Source organism: Leuciscus leuciscus, assembly GCF_965113295.1.
Source record: "Leuciscus leuciscus genome assembly, chromosome: 8".
Classification (NCBI taxonomy): domain Eukaryota; kingdom Metazoa; phylum Chordata; class Actinopteri; order Cypriniformes; family Leuciscidae; genus Leuciscus; species Leuciscus leuciscus.
This window is the reverse complement of record NC_138732.1, coordinates 24764740-24790644: the sequence shown is the minus strand read 5'-3', so window position 1 is coordinate 24790644 and position 25905 is coordinate 24764740. Positions and strand designations below refer to the sequence as shown.

Here is a 25905-nt window from a genome sequence, read left to right as displayed (position 1 = left end):
TGTTTCCTGTCATACCAGCCACAGTTGTGATTAGCACTACTTAGCTGACCTAATCTTGTAATCAATCCATCCCACCCCATAACCCCCAAACCTATCACACACATGCAGAACACACAGCCTCCTGTACTTCCACCTCTTGGAAAACGGTCTGGGATCTCTCAATTTAGGATTTTAAATGGTTCCTGCTTGGTGGGGAGAAACTGCTGAATCCCGCTGACTACGCCAACTCAGTTTACAACTCGGGTTTGGGGTCTGAGTGTTCCTTCTAATGAAAGGTTTAATGACAGACAATTTTGGAGTGAATTCTCTAAAGGCCCCTCCATGATTTACATTTTACATTTACATGTATGCATTTGGCAGACTCTTTATCTAAAGTGACTTACATTGCATTCATGTTATACTTTTTTATTTTCTTCATGCATTCCCTGGAAATTTAACCTTGACCTATTTGCTAACGCCATGCTCTATTGTTTGAGCTAATGGAAACCAAATACTCTCAACTGATCAGACCAGCAGCTGGTCTTGCTTTTTATTCAAGGCCATGTAGTTCAGTCTAAACACTGTGGTAAACAAACAAGCTATTTACATTATTTACCATTTGAGTGATCAGATTTACAATTCAGACCAATGGAAATATCCCAGCCTGGGTCCATTTCTTGAATGTGGGTACTATAAAACAGTACAAATCAGAGGGAAACTAATCCCTCTAAAATATAACATTCTTGTGGGACTTAAAATGATATCTGAATACTGATTTTGGCTCAGATCTGTGGTGGAACACTTTATTATGAGTGAGGGAAAGAAGAAAACTAACTAAATGGAATGGAAAATTATTGTTATTCTACACATAGACACACAAAAAATTCCACACAAATTACACACAGGGTGAAGGAATCACCCTCGTGAGGAGTTGACCAAATCCGCACCAGAAAGCGAACCTCTTGTCAAGGCCGCTGTGGCTCAGAGGTTTCATTGCTGTTCTCTGCTGCTCTGTAGAGATGTAAATAGAAGAAGCTCTGGGCAAGCCTAAGGGAGGAACGCCCTGGTAAAAGCCTGTAATACCAAACCATCACCAAGGGAAAATGTAATTTGCTCAGGAAGGATTCACTCCTATCTGTGAAACCTTCACTCTCTTCTGGGAGCATCCTCCAAAGTTAGGTGATGCAAGTTAAGAAACGAACAGTGAACAAAATGAAGAAAAGACTGAGACCTGAAGAAGGACTGTTAAAGAAGGGAAGAGGATCCACAGAGAGCGCCGAACAGCTTGTGCTTGCTGTGGTAGTGCTCGCTCGCTCATTCATATTTCAGCCATCCGGTGCCCAGGATTAGAAGCCCTGAGTAAAAATAATCTCATATAGATTTCCTTCATGCAATTGTAATTTGAAAAAGCTGGAGCTGGACTGGGCGTCGCAGTCACGTTAAGTCAGCTTAAACCTGACATGTTTCATGCCCCGGAGCGATGACCTTCATGTGTCTCAGTGGATAGACTGCACCTGTTTATGTATATGGACATCTCTGGCTCTGGCTGAGTTAAGCTTTTCTACAAGAAACAATGAGCACTAGACCAATGGCCTTTAAGTAGAGCCCATTTTGCTGTCTTTTACAAGACTGTCAGTCTTCCCTATATCCAGCCTTCTGCAGTGCAGAGGGCCGCCCACTGCTGCAGCGTGGGATCTCAGCAAATAACAGCGCAGCATGAGCAACTCTTGCAAAAGCCACTTGTGATAATTGAAGATCACCTTGAGTCTTTAAAATTCCTTTGTCTTCATCACCAGCAATATAAAGTCATTCGCCTGTGTTGCTTTGTAGCTGACCATAAATCAAAAATGTGTTAAGCAAAATCAACGTGCTGCAGGGTTAATGACCACATCCACAGTGACTCCTGAGAAAGTGCATCCAAGCTGAAATGAAATGAAATCAATGCGGGACCTGACAAAAACCAAACTGTACAGCTTGGCTGTGTAACTTTATGATTTTATTTAAAGCTCTATTGATGCAGGCGTCAATAGAACCAGGCAGCTGTTAATTGCTCGCAACGCTTAGTCTTCAGACCGTCTCAGAGGGGCACGTTTTCTTTTTACTTCTCTTTTCTATGTCAAGAAAGCTTTCCCACAGTTGCAAAAAGCTTAACAGTGGGGTCTTAAGTGCTCTCAGGCTTTCTTCGGGCCTTCATTAGAGGACTTGGAGAGGGTCTCTGGATACTTCACTCCTAAAAGACGGCAGCATTTTCAGAGCCAGAATATTTTGAAATTAGAAAATAAGAGAGAGGTTGTTTTGGTGGATGCAGGGGACTGCAGGGAAATAACTGAAGTGCTCCCGATATCTGACTTTTCCTGAGAAATCAGGAGGCAAAGACATATGTTATTTGACATGACAGGATTGAAGCAGTGAGTGTGTACTTCTCAGAAAGTAACTGTCCTGGTAACTGATGCTTATTCTGAATTGCATTCTTAAATACATAAATGTGATAGATGATGGTGTTGTGCTCAACTTTTCTTTATCTTCTCAATCCATATTTTCTTTCATGTGGTGTGAAACCGAGTGCAAGTGTATAGAATAGGGAGTACACAACCATGTCTATATATGACTTGGAAACTAGATGTGAGCCAACGTGTCTGTGATGTTGTCATGGTTCCATGGGAAACTATTATCGCTACTGCAGCACAATTGTGAGTTTGCAATGCAAGCGTCCATCCGAGCAACCATTTAAAGGGCATCCCTGCGTCGGGCCCTCGAGTCAAAACAAATGAATAAAGTGCCTCCAGATGGAGCGTAATTTCATTATGAGCGCTTGGGCTCCACTTGTTGCAGTGTGATGGAATTCGTGTGCGTAGGATGGAAATCTTTGCCATTGTTTAGCTTAGCATCATAAGTTCAGCTTCAGCACAAAGCCACAATCAGATGTTATTCCGCTAATTCAAATAAACCCACTGAGAATAAACAGAGAAATAACATGATCTCTGCTCATAATCGCATTCATGTGGTTTGTGTCCAAGTGGAGGCTTATTAAAAAAAAAAGAAACTAGTGCTTAGCATTTGTAACAAAAAAGGGGAAGCTTTATGCCTGCATAAACCAACCCTTTGCCTCCTCTGAAAGGAGAGAAAGAGCTCTCCATCCCTCGATGGAGGAGAGGACGGGAGGAGAGGCGAAAAGAACGGGTACAACACCGAAAACAGACACGATTCCCCTGCCATTGATGAGGCCATTATAGCGCAAATGAGGACAGATTGAATCTAAGCTGTTCCGTCGGCCTCCCTCCTCTCTCTGGCCATCCAGGAGCGAATGATTAATTGTGCGCAAGGGTCCGACTGCTGAAAAGCACGATTTCCAGCCCGCCCCCTCCCCATCTCCCCGAGCTTTGGCGTAGACCACACAAAGATAACGCAATGGGGCCATGTCTGGTGGCAAGGCAATTTCCTGTGCTCGAAAGTGCTGTTTGTGAGCTAATGACAGCTCTCTCCCCCTCCACTCCCCTAATCCATCCTCTCATTTAGCCATCAGCTTGCCCTTTCTCCCTCCGCCTGCCTGTTGTCTGTCACATAAAGACTCATCTATTGACTAAAGACAACCTTTCAATCAGGCCCTGCAGAAGTAAGACTGATTTGTCCAAAGGGAGGCCAACTCGTGTTAGAAATTAAAGATGCATGGAATATCTGATTCAAGGGAATCTACAGTCCCGAGTTCCCAAAGTGGGACCCACTGCACCAGCTAGAGGACATTTGTTAAATCTGAGAAGAGCTAATGTTTTTTACAGGAGCACAGGGGTTAGAAATGATTAGGATAAGGGGCGGCAGGGGCCGAAAAGAGCAAAGCTCAGTGTTATCGTTGCCAAGAGGAACATTCAAAAGGTCTTTCTTTGAGAAAATGACATTATAAAGGTAGAAAACTGCCAAACCATAAGCCCTAACCATAAGAAAATTATATTTCTCAAACCTTCCATATGAAATACACGATTTTTCATTCGTAATATATTTAGGTTTCGATCAAACGCCCACTTGCCTCCCCCTAAAATAATCCTGGGACGTCAACGTAACCACAGAAATGCAAAAGCCTCTCCAAATCAGCATATTTCCAATGCCATTTTGTACCTAGGATTAATAATCCGCCTCCTCACGCTCCCTTACACAATCAACATTTAATCTGACAACACACAACAAATACACAGAAGGTTTACCCTGGTTGGTATTTTGTGGCATGCCATAGTACTACAAGCTAGTCTCTTTAAATAAAAATGTGAAACACTCATTAAACGGCACTTATGATTAGAAGTACATCTGTGGTTTTAAATGGAGAAGATGGCTTTGTTGAGGCCATAGTACCGAGTGGTGCGTATCGACCAGGCCTGGTGAGCTGCAAAGACGTCCCTTTGGGGCATGGTGCCCATGCTATCATGCTAAACTCACTTTAGTTCGACCAGCAAGGTCTGTGCCAAGCTGTCGAGAAAAATGTGCCGTGCACACATTGACAAATGACAGCATTTGGCAGGAGGACAGGACAGTGGTAATGCGAAAATTTGGGCCTTCTTATCAATGCATGGTGGGAAGGAAAGTCACCTTCAGGAGATGGCATGGAAATGTCTCAGCACTTCCCTGCTCATAAAAAATGACACAGCGGGGCAAAAAAATTCACATGATTTGACATTTGATTCAGAGCCAGAATTTTCTGTACAAAAGTGGTTATAAAATATGCAGAGGCTCCAGCGCTTGTGAGAGTGCTGTGGTGTGTGTAGACAAAACTGAGTAGGGTATATGGGGAGTTTCCAAAATGCTCTTTTTCACAATACTTAAAATTCCCTTCTCACATTTAAACCACATTTTACAAAATAGCCCGGAAGGACGATAATAACATATTATGAAAGATTCCACAAAAGAGCAAAGTGTTTAAAGACAAAAACAAGCATTGAGAGCATACACATTGCTCTTAGCATAATGTGAAACAGATTACATGAGACTTTCTCATAGTGTTCTTAACACAATAAGAACAGATATCAGAACAAAATATGCTCACCGTAACCCTGCTGAAAAATATATCCGTTCGGATATTTGACCAGTTGAACAATCTTTATGCTTTCTTTGGCTTTATGAATGTTTTTTTTAAAACTGGTCATACTTATGCTGAATATACATATTTTGAATTATAGTTTTAGTTTTTTGTCCTCCTTATTGTAAGAAAGGTTTAAAGTTTATTTAACACTTAGCCTTTATTCATTATTTTAAAACAGCGATTTTTCATTTCACTGGAATGACTTGGCTAAGGAATCTTATTAACTATTTTTCAACTCACTTAAGCAAATAAAAATGTTCTGTATATTTGACAATGGTGTATGAATGAAAATTGAGTTTGAGTCATATACCCGTGAAAAATATTCAGTTTTTCTCACACCACATGGAACCTCATTTAAATATTATATATAAAATTTGATTTGAAATTAGAAATGAGAAACACTACCAATGTTCTTAGTTACACACCAACTTGAATTTCATGAATCTAATAAAACAAAGATAAGGTGGACACCTTATAATGAACAGTCTATCTCACATATACATTTAAAGCGAGAATGGAAAGATAAACTGGCTCGATTAGGTGTATATTTATAGTGATCAGAATTTAAAATGAGAGCAAGCGCAAGCGCAAGCAGTACCTAAGTTATAAATGGAAAATAATCAAGGGGGTGCTTCGTATTAGGCAGGTTTAGGTGCTCTGCAGATGGAGAACACATCAATGTGCTGCCTACCGCACTTCCTTCAGCTCATTGGGATGCAAGTCACGTCCTATGTGAGAAAATGTCCGAGATAGCTTTGAAGTCATTAGTTCAGTCATTAGCACAGTTATGTTAAATATAAATTACAATTCATCAGCAGAAAGGGCCGATCATTAATTCTGTGTAGTTTGGCAGGCGTTAAATCACTGGCAGTCATTTAGTTGTGGAGGAGGGTTAGCCGCGAACTGCTCTGTCTAATCTCCACTCTGATCACCATCTCGAAACCCGATGGAAGTGTTTAAATAGCTCCCTGCTTTGCAATTTTTTTAGTCGCTGTTTATAGTGATCACAAAAATACTACAGCGATCACGAAACCCAACAGCGAATGATGGAAAAGGACGCTCAATTCTCTCAATTATGTCGCAGTGCACCATCTATTTTAATAGGCCTTTAACGATCATTGAGATTAAAAGATTCGGTTGGCCTCTCACTCAAACAATGCATTTAATATGACTCTTAAATTACACCTCAAGTGTGTTATGAATTGCAAAAACACACATTAACATCACATTTTTTAAATGTTTATCTTCCGTTCTTTCATTTATTTCTCCAGATGTCACATTATACTAATCTACATAAAAAAAATACACATGCTTGCCCTGAATTCCTATAATCCAACACTGTTTTAAACATAAACTGCGGTGCTTGAACGTGTCTATTGTATAACCCCTGGACATTTCTGAAGGCACACCACTTAAAACTCCACCACTAACCTAAATATATAAGATGCTTTACCTGTAAAATCCCTTTTACGGATTCATTTTATGACCTCACGATAATCTCATTGACAGTCATCATACTCTTTGGTGATAAATGAGATATATCTCCATCTGCCATTCAGAAAGATCAGCCATAAGACAAAGGTAAGTCTGGGTTGTAATATAACTCATGCTAGAAATGATTATCCTCACATTGAGACTCAAAGCATTATCACTTGTGGCTAAATCGTTGCACCTAAACCACAAGCCATTCCTTAATTTTGCCATCAATTACCTAGATATGTCATATTCTTACAAACTGGCCCTATTGCACAGCCGTAATGGTCAGTTAGCAGAATTTTGAATCTGCTACTGGAGAACATGGATGTAAGGTGTAAGGTTGAGCTTGATTACAGCGCATGGGGATATTTAGCCATGATACAGTGTCATTTGCAGAACTGTGTGTTTCATCTTCTCCAGAGGGGTGGAGAGACGCCTCAATCAGCAGGGAAGTGATGTGCATTCATGTACCACTGCTCTCCTTGGCTTGCAAAGGTCTTTGGTAGAATCTAGGGAGGTTCTGTATTATTAATGAAAATTGATTCCCGACTTACTCACACTTTCCTGCTCCCGAGCTCCTGTTTTATAAGGTCATTTTCTGTTCTGGTCACGAGAAGATGACACAGGGCATAAGATGAAAGATGTAACTATTTTTCCTTCTTTGATTCTCCCTTCACCACCTGTACACCTTGCTAACAATGTCGAAAAACCTGCCTAACAATGATGTAACTGCCATGTCCTCTGGAGCCAGGAATTAATGGCGGGGGTGGCTTTACTCCGGGTCCCCAGTGAGCGGCGCTCATTTGGAGGATGAGGTTGGCACTTAGTGCCCTGCCAATTGGCTTGATGGAGATGCGGCGGTTAGACCCCCCCCCGTATGTCCCGCTTCCTGCCTCACAGCCTCTCTGGGACAATTCGGGGTATACCCAAGGTATAAAAATATACTCACTCACAAACACATCAAATCCAGTGCTATCAAAGAATTTGCTATGAACTCTGACTAAACCTGTTCTGAGATTAAGGATGTGAGTGATGAAGGTGAACGCAGAGAGCCAGAGAAGACTTCCCAGCAGGCAACAGAAGAGAGATCTCATCGTCAAAGTGAGTCTAAGACCCGGTTTAAAGTAGACAACACAATTCTACAGACATTCTAGACAGAAAACACACAGCACGGCGGTGGTTTTAATGGTAAGGTGCACCCAGAAAAGTCAGAACACTTTTTTCTAACGGCAACGATGCAGCACAATGACAAACGAGCAACTTTAGCTGTCGCACGGGCGGCTGCATGCTAAACGCCACAGTGTCGGACCGGACGGGGTGACACCAGACTATGCGCCACAGGTCCACAACGCAACACAGTTTGTCCTTCAAGAACAACCAAGAAACACACAGACAGAGTTAGAGGAAAGGGACAGCAGAGGTGAGGAGAGAGGAGAGAACCCCGCAGAGGAGGCGGGAGGGGGACTTACAGTATCTCCAAATCGCGCAGGGCTCGGAAGGCTCCATCTTCGATGCAGCTGATGTGGTTGCTGTCCAGTTGCCTGCAGATGAGAGACAGAAGTCAGCGGCAGGTCTGCAGACGAGCGGGTGGGGGCTGAGGGGAGGGAGGAGGAGGAGAGGTGGGGGCTGCGGGGAGGGAGGTAGACACACTAACACACACACACACGGGCATCTCCTAGCTACTCTTCTCTCCTCACCGCAGTCGGGATAAAGGACCAGCTGGCTAAAAGTGGCCTGTCTGGCTATAACCTCCTCCTATCTCATCCTCTCTCTTTTTGCCACACTGCTGAGAGTGTGGGGGCAAAGAGAGGTAGAGAGAGAGAGAGAGAGAGAGAGAGAGAGAGAGAGAGAGAGAGAGAGAGAGAGAATGGGAGGCTGGCTATAGTGCACAGCCCACCCCGTCTGTCAGTTCTCTGTAAATATTAATTGCATTTTCTCCCCCCAACCCGCTCGTCTGCTCCCCCCCTCTTCTTCTTCTTTTTTTTTTTTTTAAAAGTCAGAATGGGAGTAATTTCATTACATTAGAGCAGCCAATCCATTACAAGCTTTTACCGGCTCTGTCAAAGAAACAATTTCATTAAAGGAAGGGGTTCGTAAATCAGCTGGGGTCATGGAGCTGGACGAGCAGACGTGAGGGGCACTTCTTCCTTTTTGCTTCTTTTTCCTTTTACTTTAATTTGCAGACTTTGCTATCCGCCCCTCCTTCTGCCTATTTACCCCTCCCTCTCTGCATTCTTAAAAGAGATGGATTTGAAAGAGACTTGAATAAAGAACAAGGAATCTAAGCGCTTTTCTTAAGTCATTTGTTCAGCAAACAGGGTTGCTGTGACATTTGACCCATGACAGACACTGTGCCTTTGCGTCTTTAGAGATGGGTAATAAAGAAGAACGGAGCATCTATGGCGATTCATCCCTCGTTTCTAAAAGACATGCATCTGTCTCCATAATTGCTGATGGGACAGACTGTATGGCATCCACCCACAGCAGATGCATTAACTATGACTGTGAAAATTAAATACTCTTTATATGCTAAAGTTAAAAGGATAGTTCACCCAAAAATGAAAATTAGCCCATTGTATTCGTTTGAAAGAAGAATGTCATATACACCTAGGATGGCTTCAGGGTGAGTAAATCATGGGGTAATTTTCATTTTTGGAAACTATCCCTTTAAATGTTTGTCTTTTATGATATCTATTTTTTCATCCAAATATATGAAGACTTTAAAGAGACACTTGCCTTGAGAGTAAAACTGTGAATGTGTTACATTTGCCTCATGTGTTACAACGACTCTTAATCATAGTGAAATCACTGAAACACACAGCCTCTTTGGCTTATTGATTTTTATAAAATGGCTTGAACAACAATTATGTTATATACTGTAAATGATATATGTACACACATAAATAAGATATAATTTTTTTTTACCAAAAACACAAAACCTGAAGCAATTATGTCTCTTTAATGACACATTGTAATGAGCATCAGTCTGTAATGATGCCGACACAAAACTTTCTTCATATATGGACATCACTGAAAATAACTAGTTCATTAAGAGAGTCAGAGGTTGATTCATTAAACACTCTGATAAATTCAATACAGTGAAGGATTTGTCAACCTGATTCAAAGCACTTACTCGACTTTTTGAACCATTCATTAAAAGTATTGGCTCATCTGTTCAAGAATTAGGCTACACTAAAAAGAAGCAGCTCATTATAGTCATTTGTTCATAAATCAGGGTGCACTGGTTTGATTGTTTTTGCGTACAGCCCGAGGACAACTCAGCAGAAAGGCTTTTTTTAAGTCATTATTTCACGATAAGCTGTCGTTTATTGCACAAGGCACATATTTTTATATAAATGCTTTAAAAGAATGGCTTTTTAGCATTTATATTACAAGAAGTGCCTTGGACTATAATTTTTCTATACTCAGTGACTGATTAAAACCTTCTGGATTTTGAATGGAATGGTGAAAAGCACTTCAGAAACAAAAAGCTATTTCTTCACGGTTAATTTCTTGATTAATAATAATCACAATATAGAAAATTCCACTGGCAAGTAATACAGTGAACTGCCAAACAGCAGGTGATATTATGAATACTTGGCACATTATATGTAGAATTCAAACATAGCTCATTCAATCAGGTTTCAGAGCCATAACTGTCTGTATTATCTGAACATGTGAAGTTGATCTCTAGAGGTTATGTGCTATAGATTTTGAGCAATGATAATACTGAATATAGTCAAGGGCGAATAGCTGTCTTGAAAGTACATTTGCGAGCGTGTGGTATGTGTGAATATCCGCATGTTTGGTGATTGTTTGGAGAGGTGGGACATGGTAGTGTTGGGTAATGAAAGTCCCAGTTTTAATTTCCCTGCTCTAATTACATTGGCCTTTAATCATCTCAGTCATGAGCCATATTGGCACTTTAGAGCTCTCGTCCTGCCAGTGTCCCATCTGGAGTGAACGGGAGAAAGAAACAGATATGGGTCTTCCTTCCCTTCACTAGACTATTAATCTGTCAGAGTCGGTGATGCTAACCAGCAGCCGCATGGCCGTATTTCATTCACGCTCGATAACTAACACAGCAAATGACTTAGAACTGACCGTCACAGCCTTGATGCTTGATCAGAGCTTCACAATATGAATCTTATATTCAGTCTATATTCGTAACAGACGTACAGTACGTGACCTTTCATGGTCACCAAATCAAGTGTGGTTTGAGGTGTTGTGTCTGTATCACACTGCTGATGCCTTGCGTCTTCTTGTCTCTACTGGTTTTGTTTCACTGTGTCTCATCTCATTCCGACTTGTCTCACTTTGTTGTCTCATTTCATCCCGTCTTGTCTCACTTCTTCTCTCATCTCACTTTGTATCTTCTATCATATTTTGTCTTCTCCTTCAGTCTTATTTTCTTCCTCTTTCTCATTTTGTCTCATTTCATCTGGTCTTATTGTCTAAATTTATCTGGTCTCATATTGTCTAGCCTCTTGTCCTAATTTAACAGAAGGACAGCCTCGGTTTGGAGGGGTGTCCTGAGAAAGTGATTCCCAGAGCTAGCAAACTTTTGATTGGCTATCGTGGGATCAGTGTCATTCACACCACACTGATGCACTGATCATTTGTAGTGTGTGTTTCAGCATCAGCAGTGCACATGAAAAGCTGAGATCTGCCTTCTGCAGAGTCCCGTCTGCTAGGCGCAGAATCTTGTAAAGCGGGCAGCGACTGAACCTCGCCCTCTCGGACATAATTCAAACCCACGCGCGGTCAGAGTGACAATCTGGGTACAGGAACATGAAATAGAAAGGCTTTTATTAGCACACAGATGAGAGCCTCCCACAAAGGGGTAAAAATCTGAGTGTCCACGTATCTGATGGTTTGCCGTACAGGACCCGCCGCTCTCTTAATGATGCCTCGGTTTCAGGTAATGAAGTATTGTGTGCCCTACATGTGCAGATGCCATACGGCCTCTCTATCTGCTATGAATAACAAATGTCAATGGAATGAATGTGTGTAAGCCATTTCCCATGAATCCACTGCTCATACAGCACCTGTTCTAATGGGAAACGTACCCCGCTGACACAAGCACGTCATGTTGATATAGAGCTCATCAGGCATGTTTTCGCAGAAGGACTCGAACATGCATATGATGAGGGAATCTACGACATCACCCTCGCTTGACGCTTCTCGAGGTTAACATGACTGGCGCAGCATGTCTGGTGAACAGTAGGAGGGCATGACTAAAGCCATAAAGGCAGACGGAGATATTGTGTCTGGTTTAATAAGGTGCAACATAGACTCTCGTTAGCTGGATGAACCATCTTGACCATATTATCCAGATGGCCCCTCTATAAAAGGTGGAGGATGCTGGCTAAAGGCGGATGCTGACTCCAGCATGCTGTAGCCTGTAAAACTGTGGAAATGTGAGGGCGATATAAGAGATGGAGATTCAACCTGCCTTCAAAGCGTGCATAGCCATTTTCAAATAGAGGACATTAAGGTAGAAAAGCATACGAGAAAATCAATTCATTCCTGGAACGCTGCCTGTCCATTTTTTTTCCTCCTCCTTCCCGTAAAAAAACCGAGGGCTGGATGATTTCAGCAATTAAATCAAGAGTCACCTTGCCACGCGTTGCAGAGGCAGGTCGGTGGGAGAGAAACACGCTGCCGACGTACAAATCCATCCTTCTCGCTCAATCCTTGTTAGTCCTTTTTCTTACCTCTAAAAAGCCCTACCTGACGAAATGAGTGTTGCCTACCTGTACCTATCATTCATCCATCAGAGTGTGACGGTGCACATGACAGTGATGTGATGAGCACTCAAACACTGTCTAACACCATAGACATCACTGTAAGAACATCAGGGGAAAACATGCTCCACAAAAATGTTCACAAAAAAAGCTTGCATTTGTACGTGGAGTTGGGGAATATTACAATTTAAAGTAACGCATTACAATATTGTCCATAAAAAATAACAAATAATATTACATAGCTAATTTTTTATGAAAAGTAATGTTACATTATTTTTTTATGCAACATAAGTAGGCTATATGTACAAAGTTCTCAAAATGTATCATGGACCCAACTGCCACATTATTTACCATTACAATTTCAATGAAGATACAAATAATAATTATGTACATGTTATTGCAGATAATAATAAATGGCAGTTTTCAAACTGTATACCATTTTGTCTAAATAAAAAAATAAAAAAAATAAATCACAACATTATTATTTGTACAGTGTATATATTCAATGTAAAATTTGCTAAAAATTACATTCAAGTGTTATTGAATGATTACGATTAATTTGTCAGTGAGTGTTAGATGACAACGTGTTATATTATTATATTATATAAATATTATGGTGTCAAATTTACAAGTAACGTTACCATTAAGTCATCTCATGACATAATTTGTATTACAGTCCTGCTCATAAGTTGACGTTAACATGATTATCATAAGTATAGCTTCTAAAGGGCAGTGCTAATAAAATTAAATAAAAAATATATACAGACAGTTTCCAAAAAATTTGAATATCATGGAAAAGTTTATTTATTTCCATAATTCCATTCAAAACGTTAAACTTCCATAGATTATAGATTCAGGACCCACAACTTAAACGACTTCAAGTATTTAGTTGTTTATTTGTACATAATTTGGGCTTCCAGCTCATAAAACCCATGAAAACAGGATTTCAAAAAATTAGAATATTACATGAAATCACACAGTAATTACACAGTAATACCATGGTCATTGAACCAGGTTTTGGTTATTTTGGCAGTGTGGGCAGGTGCAAATCCTGCTGGAAAATGAAGGAAGCATGAAGTGCTCTGAAAATGTCCTGGTAGACGGCTGCGTTGACTCTGGATTTAATAAAGCACAGTGGACCAAAGTCCTCTTTTCTGATGAGAGCAAATTTTGCATCTCATTTGGAAACCAAAGTCCCAGAGTCTGGAGGAAGAATGGAGAGGCACACAATCCAAGATGCTTGAAGTCCAGTGTGAAGTTTCCACAGTCTGTGTTGGTTTGGGGAGCCATGTCATCGGCTGGTGTTGGTCCACTGTGCTGTCCACTCAACGCAGCCGTCTACCAGAACATTTTCAGAGCACTTCATGCTTCCTTCAGCAGACAAGCTTTATGGAGATGCTGACTTCATTTTCCAGCAGGATTTGCACCTGCCCACACTGCCAAAATAACCAAAACCTGGTTCAATGACCATGGTATCACTGTGTAATTACTGTGTGATTTCATGTAATATTCAAATTTTTTGAAATCCTGTTTCCGTTGGTTTTATGAGCTGGAAGCCCAAATTATGTACAAATAAACAACTAAATACTTGAAATCGTTTAAGTTGTGGGCCCTGAATCTATAATCTATGGAAGTTTAACGTTTTGAATGGAATTATGGAAATAAATAAACTTTTCCATGATATTCAAATTTTTTGGAAAGGGTCTGTATATATATATATATATATATATATATATATATATATATATATATATATATATATTAGCATCTTCCATATTCTGCAAGACGTATGTAAACTTGTGAGCAGAACTGTATATTCCAATGCTGTTTGTTCATACTGTATCTGTTAAGTGTGTCTGCAGAGAGTTATTGACCTGTGTAGATGATTGACGACGCTCCTGCAGCCTGCGACTCATTTGACAGGGGTCAATAAGGTCAGAGTTAGTATTGACAATCAGTTAACTCAATCTGACCAGGGCGGGTGGTAGTCAACATTCATGCACAAACGCGTGTCACTCAGGAATACACTGATTCAAAAGACCACCCTGAATAAAAATTAAACACTGAAAATGATACTGATGAGGTGTGACCCAGTGGTTGAATATATACAGTAAGTTTGTAACTTAACAGAGTTTCAATCCCATGAGCTATCACCTTTGCACTGTTAAATCCCGTTGTGAATGTTATGTTGCTTAAGTCTGTTAAATGACTACTCATTCACTTACTAGTGAACTATGGCTATACTGTATACTTGGCTTTCTCAAACTCTCCCACCACTTTTTCCTTTCTTCTTTCTCTTCAACTGAAAAGCATGACCATGTCTTTAAACAAAAGCTAACTATATTTCCACACCTCTCCGAGATATCGAGCATGATGTGACCCGTGGTTCTCAGCCCACAGTGGGAAAGACTTCATCTGAAAACAGTCTTTGTTACAAAGCCGGCATCAGATATCGCGACAAAACCGCCCAGAACTTCACTGAGCGCTCGAGCCAGGGAATGCACACGAACGCTACGGCCGCATACCATAGCTGATCTCTGACTTCAACCAAAGTTTCCCATTAATGACGACTTCAAGACTGTGTCCTTCATTCATTACAGGGAATTATCGGAACGCTGCTCCTGGGACTGGCTTTGAAGTATAGCTGCATAAGGCAATGTTTATTGTTGTAGGCGTGTTGGAGACTACCAGTCAATGCTCTGTTCTTAAAGGTTTGAACCCAGGAAATTGGGTGATTATGCTTTTTACTTTAAAAAAGCGATAGTATTTATTAATTTAAATCACTATTAAATAAGCCCCTCTACACTTAAAAATAAAAGGTTTTGGCTTCTATATTTCAATGAAGAACCTTTAACACCCATGGAAATGTTCCACTGTACAAAAGGTTCTTTATAGCAGAAAAGGGTTCTTTAGATTATTCTTTAGATTATTATGTTCTTCAAACTAAGAAACTTTCGGACTGTGGCTGCATCCGAAATCGCATTCTCTCTTGAGTATGTATTTATTTTGAATAAATATTTACTTCACAACCCGTACTACATTTGCCATGTTGTCATTATCATGTGACCAACCAGCGTCAGCTACTCCACTTCACTGCCATAGACAAATCCTCACCCGGGGAATCTTGCCGGAAGAAATAGGTCATCCAGGTACTTTTTGCTTACTCTTTTATGAATACTGTGATTTCGGACATACTTATTTAGTCACAAGTCCTAAATCTGAATTCGGAAAGGCATGGTAAATGAGTAACGCATTCTATGGAGCCCCTAAAGGGACATGGTTAGGCTTGCTGGTGTAGTCGGTTACATTACTGTATATCAGATTTCACTTATCACATAAAGATAGAAAGGAGAGATGACCGACAGGACGATGTCGGGGGATTTGGTGCACAACAGATCTTATCTTGTAAAATGTGTGGTCAGTATCGCCGCTCCCTATAGACCTTATGTAGCCCCACCCCTTTTCAGCACTTTTGTCTTCCGCAGAAGGTAAGGGTAAATACATATTTGTATTTCCACAGCATGAAGGTAAGATCTTACGAATTTATGAATGAACTTGTCGCTTTTAAAAATCTGACATTTGTTATGATATCCGCTTCAAACATTACATTGCTCATGATAACTTTTGTTAATTCTACAATAAGTTAATCCACTTCACCAGCTAATTACTCTTCGACAGCGATGCCATAGAAATATAGAGAGCTACCGCCAAAATCGGAAGTTCAAACACAAAATTCTTAAGATGGTTGCACACTTGTTTCTCTGGCGCATAAGGTATATACACAGAGTACGCGTGATACCAAATTCGAAAAGCGAGCGTGCGTTCAAAAACGATTTCAATTGATTCAATACCCTGCACTCCCTGATACCCTCAAATTATATACAATATAATCACCCAACTATATAATTGCGAGAGAACGCAAAAGCATTGAAATATATTTTTTCCTTCAATCTCGACTTTTTTTCCCATCACCATGTCATTTTAAGGGGCTCCGTAGAATGCATCAATTCCTTCCCGAACATAGCATTCGGCTTCGGGCACATCCCTTCATCACTGTGAAAACCCCTTTTGGAACCTTTATTTTTTAGAGTGTAGTCCACAGTAGCGAGATCAGCTCCTGAAACTGTTACAGGAGATTTATCAGAAGCCATTACTGTAATTGCAAATGGCTGTGGAACATTACTCACTGGCAATATCCTGAAGATATCCATCTTATTGAACCATACTGATTAATTGAATTTTCATCAGCGCTAAGCTTATTAACTGTTATGACAAATGATTCGAGGAGCGTACATGTAGGCCACCTAGCACATTGCTTTTGAACATTTTCTTCTTCCAGCGAGAGAGATTATTATCTTTCATTTCACTTATCTGTCTTTGGAATAAAACACGAGACTCGTTAAACGCGGTGGACGACTGTCTCGTTTGCAGTTTGATGTGCTGATGTGGAGTATCACACCTTGGCTCACTGCTTTAGGGGAAAGGAGAGTTTATGAAGGCTTTTTTGCCCCGTAAAATCATGCAAACGAATGTCACGGCGGTGCCAATGGTTGCAAGGGGAGATGAGGGAGAAACACTTACAGGTTCTTGACGGCGGTGATCCCTCGGAAAGCCTTACGAGGAATAGCCTGAATCTGATTCTCGCTCAGGTCCCTGGAGAGAGAGATAAGAAAGAGAAAGAGAAAGATATTAGGATTTGTTTGAAGCCACTTCACATTTTGGGAGAAAGCGTCTTGAGGAAGATGGACGGTTTGCTGCCGCCCCTCTGGAACGATACGCCGCTGCTTTGAAGTCTGAAACCATATTGTTCTACTGACCATAAATGTCACATCCTCCTTTATTCGTATAGCCTTTTATCACTCTATGTGTGTGTGTGTTGGTCTAATGAAAAACATTTCTAAAGCAGTACTTTGTAATGAAAGGCCTCATAGCGGTATGCCCCGCAATCGTTGCTTCATTCCTGTAGAAAATGAAGCAATCATATGCACTTTGAGTAACCCGAGAAAGCAAACAGACAAAAGTAGCTCTACACCAAAATGAATGCCTGGCATTTTTAATGCTCGCTTATGAGCCAAATGATTTTTGACATGTCACAATGCTTGTGCTTAACTTTATTAAGCTTGTTTGTTTGTAGACTCACGCTGGCAAACATAATTTGAGAACCAGAATGCAATTACTGGCCAAGAAGGAAACAAATGAGATATGGAATATCTGCCCAGCTAATCAAAGCATCTGCTTTGGAGTCATGCCTGCCACACATAAGACGAACAGACCACCACGTGGGTTAACTAACCTTAACTGACCTTGCTACAACCAATTTCACTGATAAACAATCAGGCGCGGATCCAAACACAGCGAGGAATTCTGCCAGAGCTCGTGCGTGGGACGTAATGATGTATCAAGTACAGGACTGCCAGCAATTTCCTCTTAGGAGCATTAAAAACTGTAGTTATTGGGCTCTTTCAGCCCCCTGCCAGAACTGGATACGTGTTTTTTTTTGCCTCGAACCAATCAAGTTTTATTATGGCAAAAATCTTAATAACTATGTTTTGCTTTGCAATAAGGGGCTATGGTATTTCATCTAACTGTTCTTGATGGTTTTTGACATGTTCCACAATCCTGCGTTTCTATATTTCTTTACAGCACTCTTGGCAGGCTTGATTCGAGCATCGTGTTCCTTTGTGTATCCTTCATGTCGAACTTTGCAGCGCGTGCACAGAGGAGAACAAACATTTGCAGAGTAAAAACTCATAACATCCCATGTTCGTATGCCACAGAGTGGGAAAATAGGACCGCTGTTTATACCATCATCACGCTGGGCATGAGCGAATCCCTGTTGCCTTTGATGGTCTAAATGCAAAACAGATAAAGTGCAGAGATGGAGAGGAGCACAGAGGAAACTTCTCTTTGGCTAGGCTTTTTAATTCTTCATGAATGGCGAAGCACTAAACTCGTACATCCTCGGCGAGCCGAGAGCACAGCGTAGTACTTTACAGCACTTCCACTGCTAATAAATGTTTTATTGCTTTGTTTACTCAGTGGAACCTTTTTCATTATTTCTACAAAAAGGCAAATCATCCCAAATAAAGGCACTTATGAAACGCAATCAGTCTCAGCAGTGCCGTAGCTGAGGAGCGACAGAGAGAAACTCCATGTCAGAAGAAAAAAAAAACAGCCCCACAGGATTCGGGCTGAATTAGATGATTTCTAATGAAGAATTACATGAAACTATAAAGAGATAATAGAAGTTTATGAGATATGAGAATTATACTGGCTGGGAAAAATGTAGAAATGCACATATTTCATGTGCTTTGACACTATATTAATTACGCATGGATAATGAAACAATATATGCGACTTCAGAATGAATACAAGCTCTCCAAAGAATCTTTAAAAACACAGGTTAATTTGTCCATTTAGATACTGTAGCGATGCAGTTCACTGCATAAAGTGTAAAGATAATGTTCCTAATTAATACTTTGTCTTGTTTTATCACTTAACGTATTATGTCTTGATTTCAGAGAATATAACCTTTTTAATAAATCGACTCATTAAGGCTTCTTATAAATAGACTTTAAATAGATCTTTGTTTTTACCCCGTTGGCAAACAAAACTAGAAATAGCATAATATACTTATAAAAAATGTTTTATATACAATAAATTTAACTCAATCTGGTATACACTGCTATATCATTAGCGTCAAATTGGCCATCTTAACAGAAGCTTGAATTAATGCTTTAAGTTAAAGTTAAAGATACAGATTCAAACCAGACATGAGCCAAACCGTGTTTGTTAAAGGACAGAGCTGCATTGGTCCCCCTCCTCTAGCAATCTGCTTGCAAATTTCATTAATTTCATTTGGCTTTGGCCCTGCTCTCTCTGACTGTCAGGATGCCTGCCATAAATCTCCCTTTGATTCCATTACGGCTCCCATGTCCAGACAACCTGGCAACGCCAAAACATATTACAGATAAACGCTCAGCAACACGCAAGGATATGAGAGTCGAGCAGCAAGGAGGATATATCCTTACACACACACACACAAGCAAATGTTAGACAGAATGAAGCGCTACATGCTACTTGAAATGCCGCTGTCATGACACTCAGCACACATCTTGTTTTCAGTCGGATGCACGTAGGAATCAACTATAAATGGTTAAATATATCCAAGGAAGAGAAGGCCAATAGTAGGTCATTATATATGTCTGTTACATTTCGAAAGCTCAGTAATCTGTCAATGTAAATCAGATTTTCAAAATTGAATCTTGAACTTTTGCTTAAGAATTGCGATGGATGGTATACCTTAGATTGAAATTAACCACAAAGTAAAGTTTGAAAGTTTGGGCTAAGTTTTTACTGTTTACTAAAATCCTAAGCAGAGTCCATCCATCCATTTTACCAACAGCATGTTTTATGTCCTAAGCAGAATGCTTGAGGAATATCAATATGCTGCTGCCTTACAAAACAGTGAAAAGTATCGAGGGTATGTCGGTCAGTTCTCTTTCTTATTACGCTTTACGAATGTCACTCTTATCTCTTCACTGACAAATGGAATTGGTGCGCTTTTACAAGAAGGTTATTTGCTTCACTTTTGTTGTTTTCTTTCTCTGTTTAAAGCACAAAGAAAAAGAGTGACTGACTAAGAAAGTCAAGGAAACTTAAACATCACTTTACAGTAGGAACTCAAATAATGCAGGATGGCCGTGACAGGGTCTCTTTCAGTTATTACTCACACACACACAAAAGCTTCTCAGGTCCATATATGCACAGTATCCTTCTTACGTGAAAACTTATTTTGCACAAATGTTTTATGGACAAATACAAGTGTACACTCACTCTCTAACACAGTCACACATGACACCCACATAGTCACTCACGGACAGGACTGAGTTTCCCAGAGGAGGTCAGGTTAATTTGTGTTTCACAGTCCTTTATGATGTTAATCTCTTCTAAAATCAAACATGGCTATGTTTTTGCCCTCTCTGTATAAACTACAGAGCAAACTACTTACTATGTTTCGGCTAACTCAGCCCTTGGAGAAATCTAATCTTCGTCTGGATAGGACTGCTTGTTGATACAGTATATCACACGAGTGTAATTTCAACGGTTCTCATGATGCACGGATCCAGAGCACATGGGCTTTTCTTTCCTTCGTTTTTTCTTTCTCGTGAAGTCAAAACAGACATCTGTCTCCTTCCATCTATCTTATCAAGCACAAACCGCAGCCCAGCTTGGTGACTGGACCGTTGATACGTCTCCTACCATGCCCGTGCCTCTCTCATTATCTACCAAGCGCTGTCTTGCTTTCACTCTTGCTCTTGGCAGGGCTGTTATCTGCATGCCAAATTGAATCTAGAGTCCGAGATTCTCGCAGAGACCCCGATGCCTGTCAGTGGGTTCCTACACGCTTTCTGTTAAGTCCTGCCAGCAATGACAGATCCCCCTCGAACGTGCTCATGCGATCACACACAGATGGGTCGAACACATCTGAGCGTACACACCTGATCACAAAGAGCAAGGTGAAAGGTTATTAAAACCCTCCAGCTCCTCACGCTAGATATATTACATTACATTATTCATTTAGCACTCATAACTGGGGCCAACCGCATTGCTGTCATAATACATCTGACCCGACTGCTTCAGGGATGACCAGTTAAAAGCTATAGGGGTCACTTTCAAATTGCTGTTAAGACTGTTCTGAAGTGAAACCAGCCCTACAAGAAAAGGGAGAGTATTACAATACACCCTTGGCCCTTCGGATTTCATCTTGGTGTCGTGAGGAATCAGGCCGTAACTGTGACTCCCTGAACTGACAGGTTACGACAGCAAGCTGAACGGGTCGGATGCCGTTTGCACAGGTTATGAGATGCACATTTCAGATTTTTTTTCTTTCATTAAACACACAGCCAGAAACAAGGAGAAAGAAGATGACCCCCTCGGGCACTCCATAAGCATTTTGTTTTATGAAACCCTAAACGTCTTCAGTCCATATCCATATCGAGTGGCAGTTTCACATGACGGGCTGCATCTACCGTAAAGTGTGCACTCTTTCCCCCTCCTCCTCTATTTTTGCATTTGAGGAGCCTTTTCCCACTGGAACGGCAATTCATGTAACACTTATTCGATAAAGATATATAGAAATGTGAATAACAAATAGTGACCCCGTTGCAGCCTCGTATTTCACTCTTTTACAGCTCCAGTTATGGTCGTGGTGGGCGGCGCTCGCTCGCTGCTGGCTGGAGTCTCCACTTTGCTTTATGGCCACTTTTAAAAATGGAGGCAAATTAAAACACTATGGATTTCTGGCCCTGAAAGACCGTATAGTGTAATTGGCCTTAAGGATGACAGTAGTTCTTAATTACACTGAGTAGAGGAGCTTTTTCATTGGACCCATGCCGCTCGCTCTATCTCTCTGTTGTCTCATTCTGCGCGAATCACCAGCCAGCAGATCTTCTTCTTTCCTTCAGTTATTAGAAGTTATTATTCCAGTCTCTCCACTGAAATCTTTCTCTTAAAGGGAATAGAGTAGATGTAAATATTACGTTCTGGCAGGTGGCACAGAACCAGCAACAAATCACATGCTGGCTGCAAATGTGAAAGTGCGCCGGATCGTTCAGTCACATTACTGATCTTTAGATGGAGGTTTCTTTCACCTGCTGCGCTGCATATAGGATGATGAAGCCAAACAGTTGGGATGGTTAATACAGTTACGTCTGCCAGTTACATCAAATAAAGTATTCATGTCTGAAAAATAGTGATTATGATTATGGCGTTTACATGAAATACATGTTGATAACAGGTCTATTCCAATTTGAACTATTTATTTATTTATTTATTTAGGAATACAGACAAGTTAATGCATTGGAAATCAAAGGAAATAAAAATGTAAAAATTCTGTGAAAGAAATGTAATTCTACCATATGATATCATGAATTATTAAGGTGACTCTTCAGCTTCACTTTAAAACCATCAATGTATTATTGATGCAGTTTTATAATATAATAGTTAGGGTTAGGTATTTTTCTCAAATATGCGTTTGACACATATAGACTGAATTTATGGACAAAAAACACACTACCGTTCAAAAGTTTGGGGTCAGTAAATGTTTTTGAAAAAAGTCTCTCTCGCCCATGCAGGCTGCATTTATTTAATCAGAAATAGAGTAATAACAGTAATATTGTGAACTATTATTGCAATTTAAAATAATAATATATACATAAATAATACATTTTAAAATATTATTAATTCCTGTGATGACAAAATGTATTTTCTTTCCTGTGATGGCAAAGCTAAATTATCAGCATCATTAGTCCAGTCTTCAGTGTAACATGATCCTTCAGAAATCATTCTAATATGCAGATTTGAAAGGACAAAAAAACATTTATTATTATAATCAATGTTGAAAACAGTTATGCTGCTTAATATTTTTGTGGAAGCTATGATGTGCTATTTTCCAAGATTCTTTGATGAATAGAAAGTTAAAAAGAACATAATTTATTTTAAACTGATCTTTATAAATGTCTTTATTGTAATTTTTTTGGATCAATTAAATGCAATTGCAGAATAACAGTATTATTATTTTATTTTTAAATCAGATCCCACATTTTTTTAACATTATTGTACATTTTGTCTAAAAAGTAAAAAAACAAACACACAACAAAAACACTCAATACTGTACATTTAAGCGACACGTAACAAAACTAAAATGTTCCCATTATAATCAAAAAGGTGCAGACACTGTGAAAATCAGACTGATTGTACAGTGCAATGTAGACGTTTCAGTGATTTTAATGGAATGGGATCATCAAAACATCACAAATTTATTTTAATGTAAATTCTATTAAACTTAATAAACAGCGATTACAATGTCAAGGGAAATAATCATATATAATGCATTTTTTTCATAAGCATTCAGCCGTTTTTTGATGTGAACAGGATGGTGAAACACACTGATCTAAAACCCATTGCAGCCTCTTCAACTTTTGTGACAGCAGCAAGTTAGTGAACACCAGGATGTCAGACTCGCTGGAAGGAAGAGGGAATGGACATGAAATGAAAAAGAAGGACGTGAACTTGTTCTCTGATCAGTATCCGGCAGTGTCAGCTTTGTATTCCTCTACAGTCGTTTAACTGCCCTTGCTTAGTGTCTTACATGTAGCCCAAAGACTCCTTGATTTAATTAACTCAGTGCTTTATGAATAAAAATATTTCACTATTGATCATCCTAAGAGCTGACGCCGGCTAAACCGGGACAGCGCTCGCTTCATTACGCCGTCCTTACTTGCAATTGGAGTCACTATGGAGGGAGGTGAAGGCTGCGTCTAAATCAAAGAAAATGAGCTCAAACGCTCCCTTGGGTGTCTAAAGCTTTCTGCTAAAGCTTCTACATTCCTCCGCTGCATCCAAGAAAGAGTCCGTGTATGGATATTATAAATAGAAAATGTCCACCCCCTGCCTTAGTATCTATTATGTTTTGTCAATGCTTTAATTAAATTGGATCGCTTAATGTGATTTATCCTGATCCATACACTTTATGGCTCTAAAAGCCTTTTTGGCTCCAGGCCCAAAAGATGTCAAACAAATTTAGATGAGTTAGTGAAGAAAAAAGGGGGAGAGGCTGGGCGCAGAGGGTGATTTGTTATTGGTTAATCCACTTTTATTCTTCGTGTGCCATTTGGTTTAATTTTCTCTCTTCTGCGTCGTCTTGCCCTGGACCTAGCCTGAGCCGTACAACAAGCTTTTAGGATCATTTATAGTCACAATAAAACATCAGTTATAAGAGATGAGGAGAGTGCATGTCTGATTTCAATATGGGACAGCTTTTGGATAGAGAATGAGACCGCAATGTCCTTTTCCCAGTCCTCACAAAAGACTTGATAGCAGAGCCGTCCAAAACAAAGGGAGATGTTGAAGAAAGGATGAGGCTGCTAATCAGACAATAGGATTTAAGAGCTTTTAAAGTGAGTGGGTTGGAGGCAACAGCTGAGTCGCGCTCCGGCCATGGTGAGGGGCCACTCGGCACTCATAAATAAAACTAGGAGATTAGGAGATTGGCTGCGGGTGGGGGGTTCTGGGGGGTTCGGTGGCTTTACAGGCAGAAGTTTCCATCCATCTTGCAGCAGGTCACAGTTGCCACGGAGACCAGGAGCCATGCTGTCCAATTAACTACTGAGCCAGTAGTGCAGGTGGTGCAGGTGGGGTTGGAGGTAGTGGTAAGGGGCCTTGAGAGCAATGTTTTTAGTGTTTGTGTCTACATGAATACAGGAGAGCACGGAAACACACTCCACACTAAAGCAGCACCTTTAATGGTGAAATATAAGTCACTCCCAGGGTGAACGGATGAAAAGAGACAGTGTTATTCCCAAACAGTCTGTCCTCTGAGATGAAGAGACAGGTGTGGGCGCGCTGTGTGTGTATGTGTGAGGGAGTGAGTGAGTGTGTGTAAAAGATAACACTTCCTTCACATCTCGTACTATAAATGTTATAAATTATAGAATATTAATCCATTCATCTATCTATCTATCTATCTATCTATCTATCTATCTATCTGTCTATCTATCTGTCTGTCTATCTATCTATCTATCTATCTATCTATCTATCTATCTATCTATCTATCTATCTATCTATCTATCTATCCCACCCAACCACCCATTCTTTACTCCACCCGCCCTTCCATCCATCATCCATCTGCCCTATCCATCCATCCATCCATCCATCCATCCATCCATCCATCCATCCATCCATCCATCCATCCATCCATCCATCCATTGATACGCCCTATCCATCCATCCATCCATCCATTCATTGGCCCTATACATCCATCCATCCATCCATCCATCCATCCATCCATACGTCCTATCCATCATCCATCCATCTGCCACATCCATCCATCCATCCATCCATCCATCCATCCATCCATTCATTGATACACCCTATCCATCCATCCATCCATCCATTCATTCATTGGCCCTATACATCCATCCATCCATCCATCCATCCATACGTCCTATCCATCATCCATCCATCTGCCACATCCATCCATCCATCCATCCATCCATCCATCCATCCATTGATACGCCCTATCCATCCATTCATTCATTCGCCCTATACATCCATCAATCCATCCATCTCCATCCATTCATTGATACGCCCTATCCATCCATTCATTCATTCGCCCTATACATCCATCCATCCATCCATCCATCCATCCATCCATTCATTGATACGCCCTATCCATCCATTCATTCATTCGCCCTATACATCCATCAATCCATCTATCCATCCATACATCCTATCCATCATCCATACATCTACCCCATCTATCCATCTATCCATCCATCCATATGTCCTATCCATCATCCATCCATCTGTCCCATCTATCCATCCATTCATTGATACGCCCAATCCATCCATCCATCCATCCATCCATCCATCCATCCATTAATTCGCCCTATCCATCATCCATCCATCTGCCCCATCCATCCATCCATCTTCCCTATCTATCAATCAATTAATCTCGCCTCATCCATCCATCCATCCATTCATTGATACGCCCTATCCATCCATCCATCCATTCATTCATTGGCCCTATACATCCATCCATCCATCCATACGTCCTATCCATCATCCATCCATCTG

At 40.5% G+C, this 25905-nt stretch overlaps 1 protein-coding gene across 1 annotated transcript in view; it reads right to left on the bottom strand.

Moving 5' to 3' along the window:
* slit3 (slit homolog 3) overlaps positions 1–25905 on the bottom strand; it is a 173499-nt gene that overhangs the window by 57564 nt on the left and 90030 nt on the right. The window contains exons 5-6 of the mRNA XM_082177377.1: positions 16849–16920; positions 7990–8061 (exon numbers count right to left, since the gene is read on the bottom strand). Coding sequence (XP_082033503.1) covers positions 7990–8061; positions 16849–16920 — 144 coding nt within the window. The remainder of the gene's footprint in view (positions 1–7989; positions 8062–16848; positions 16921–25905) is intronic.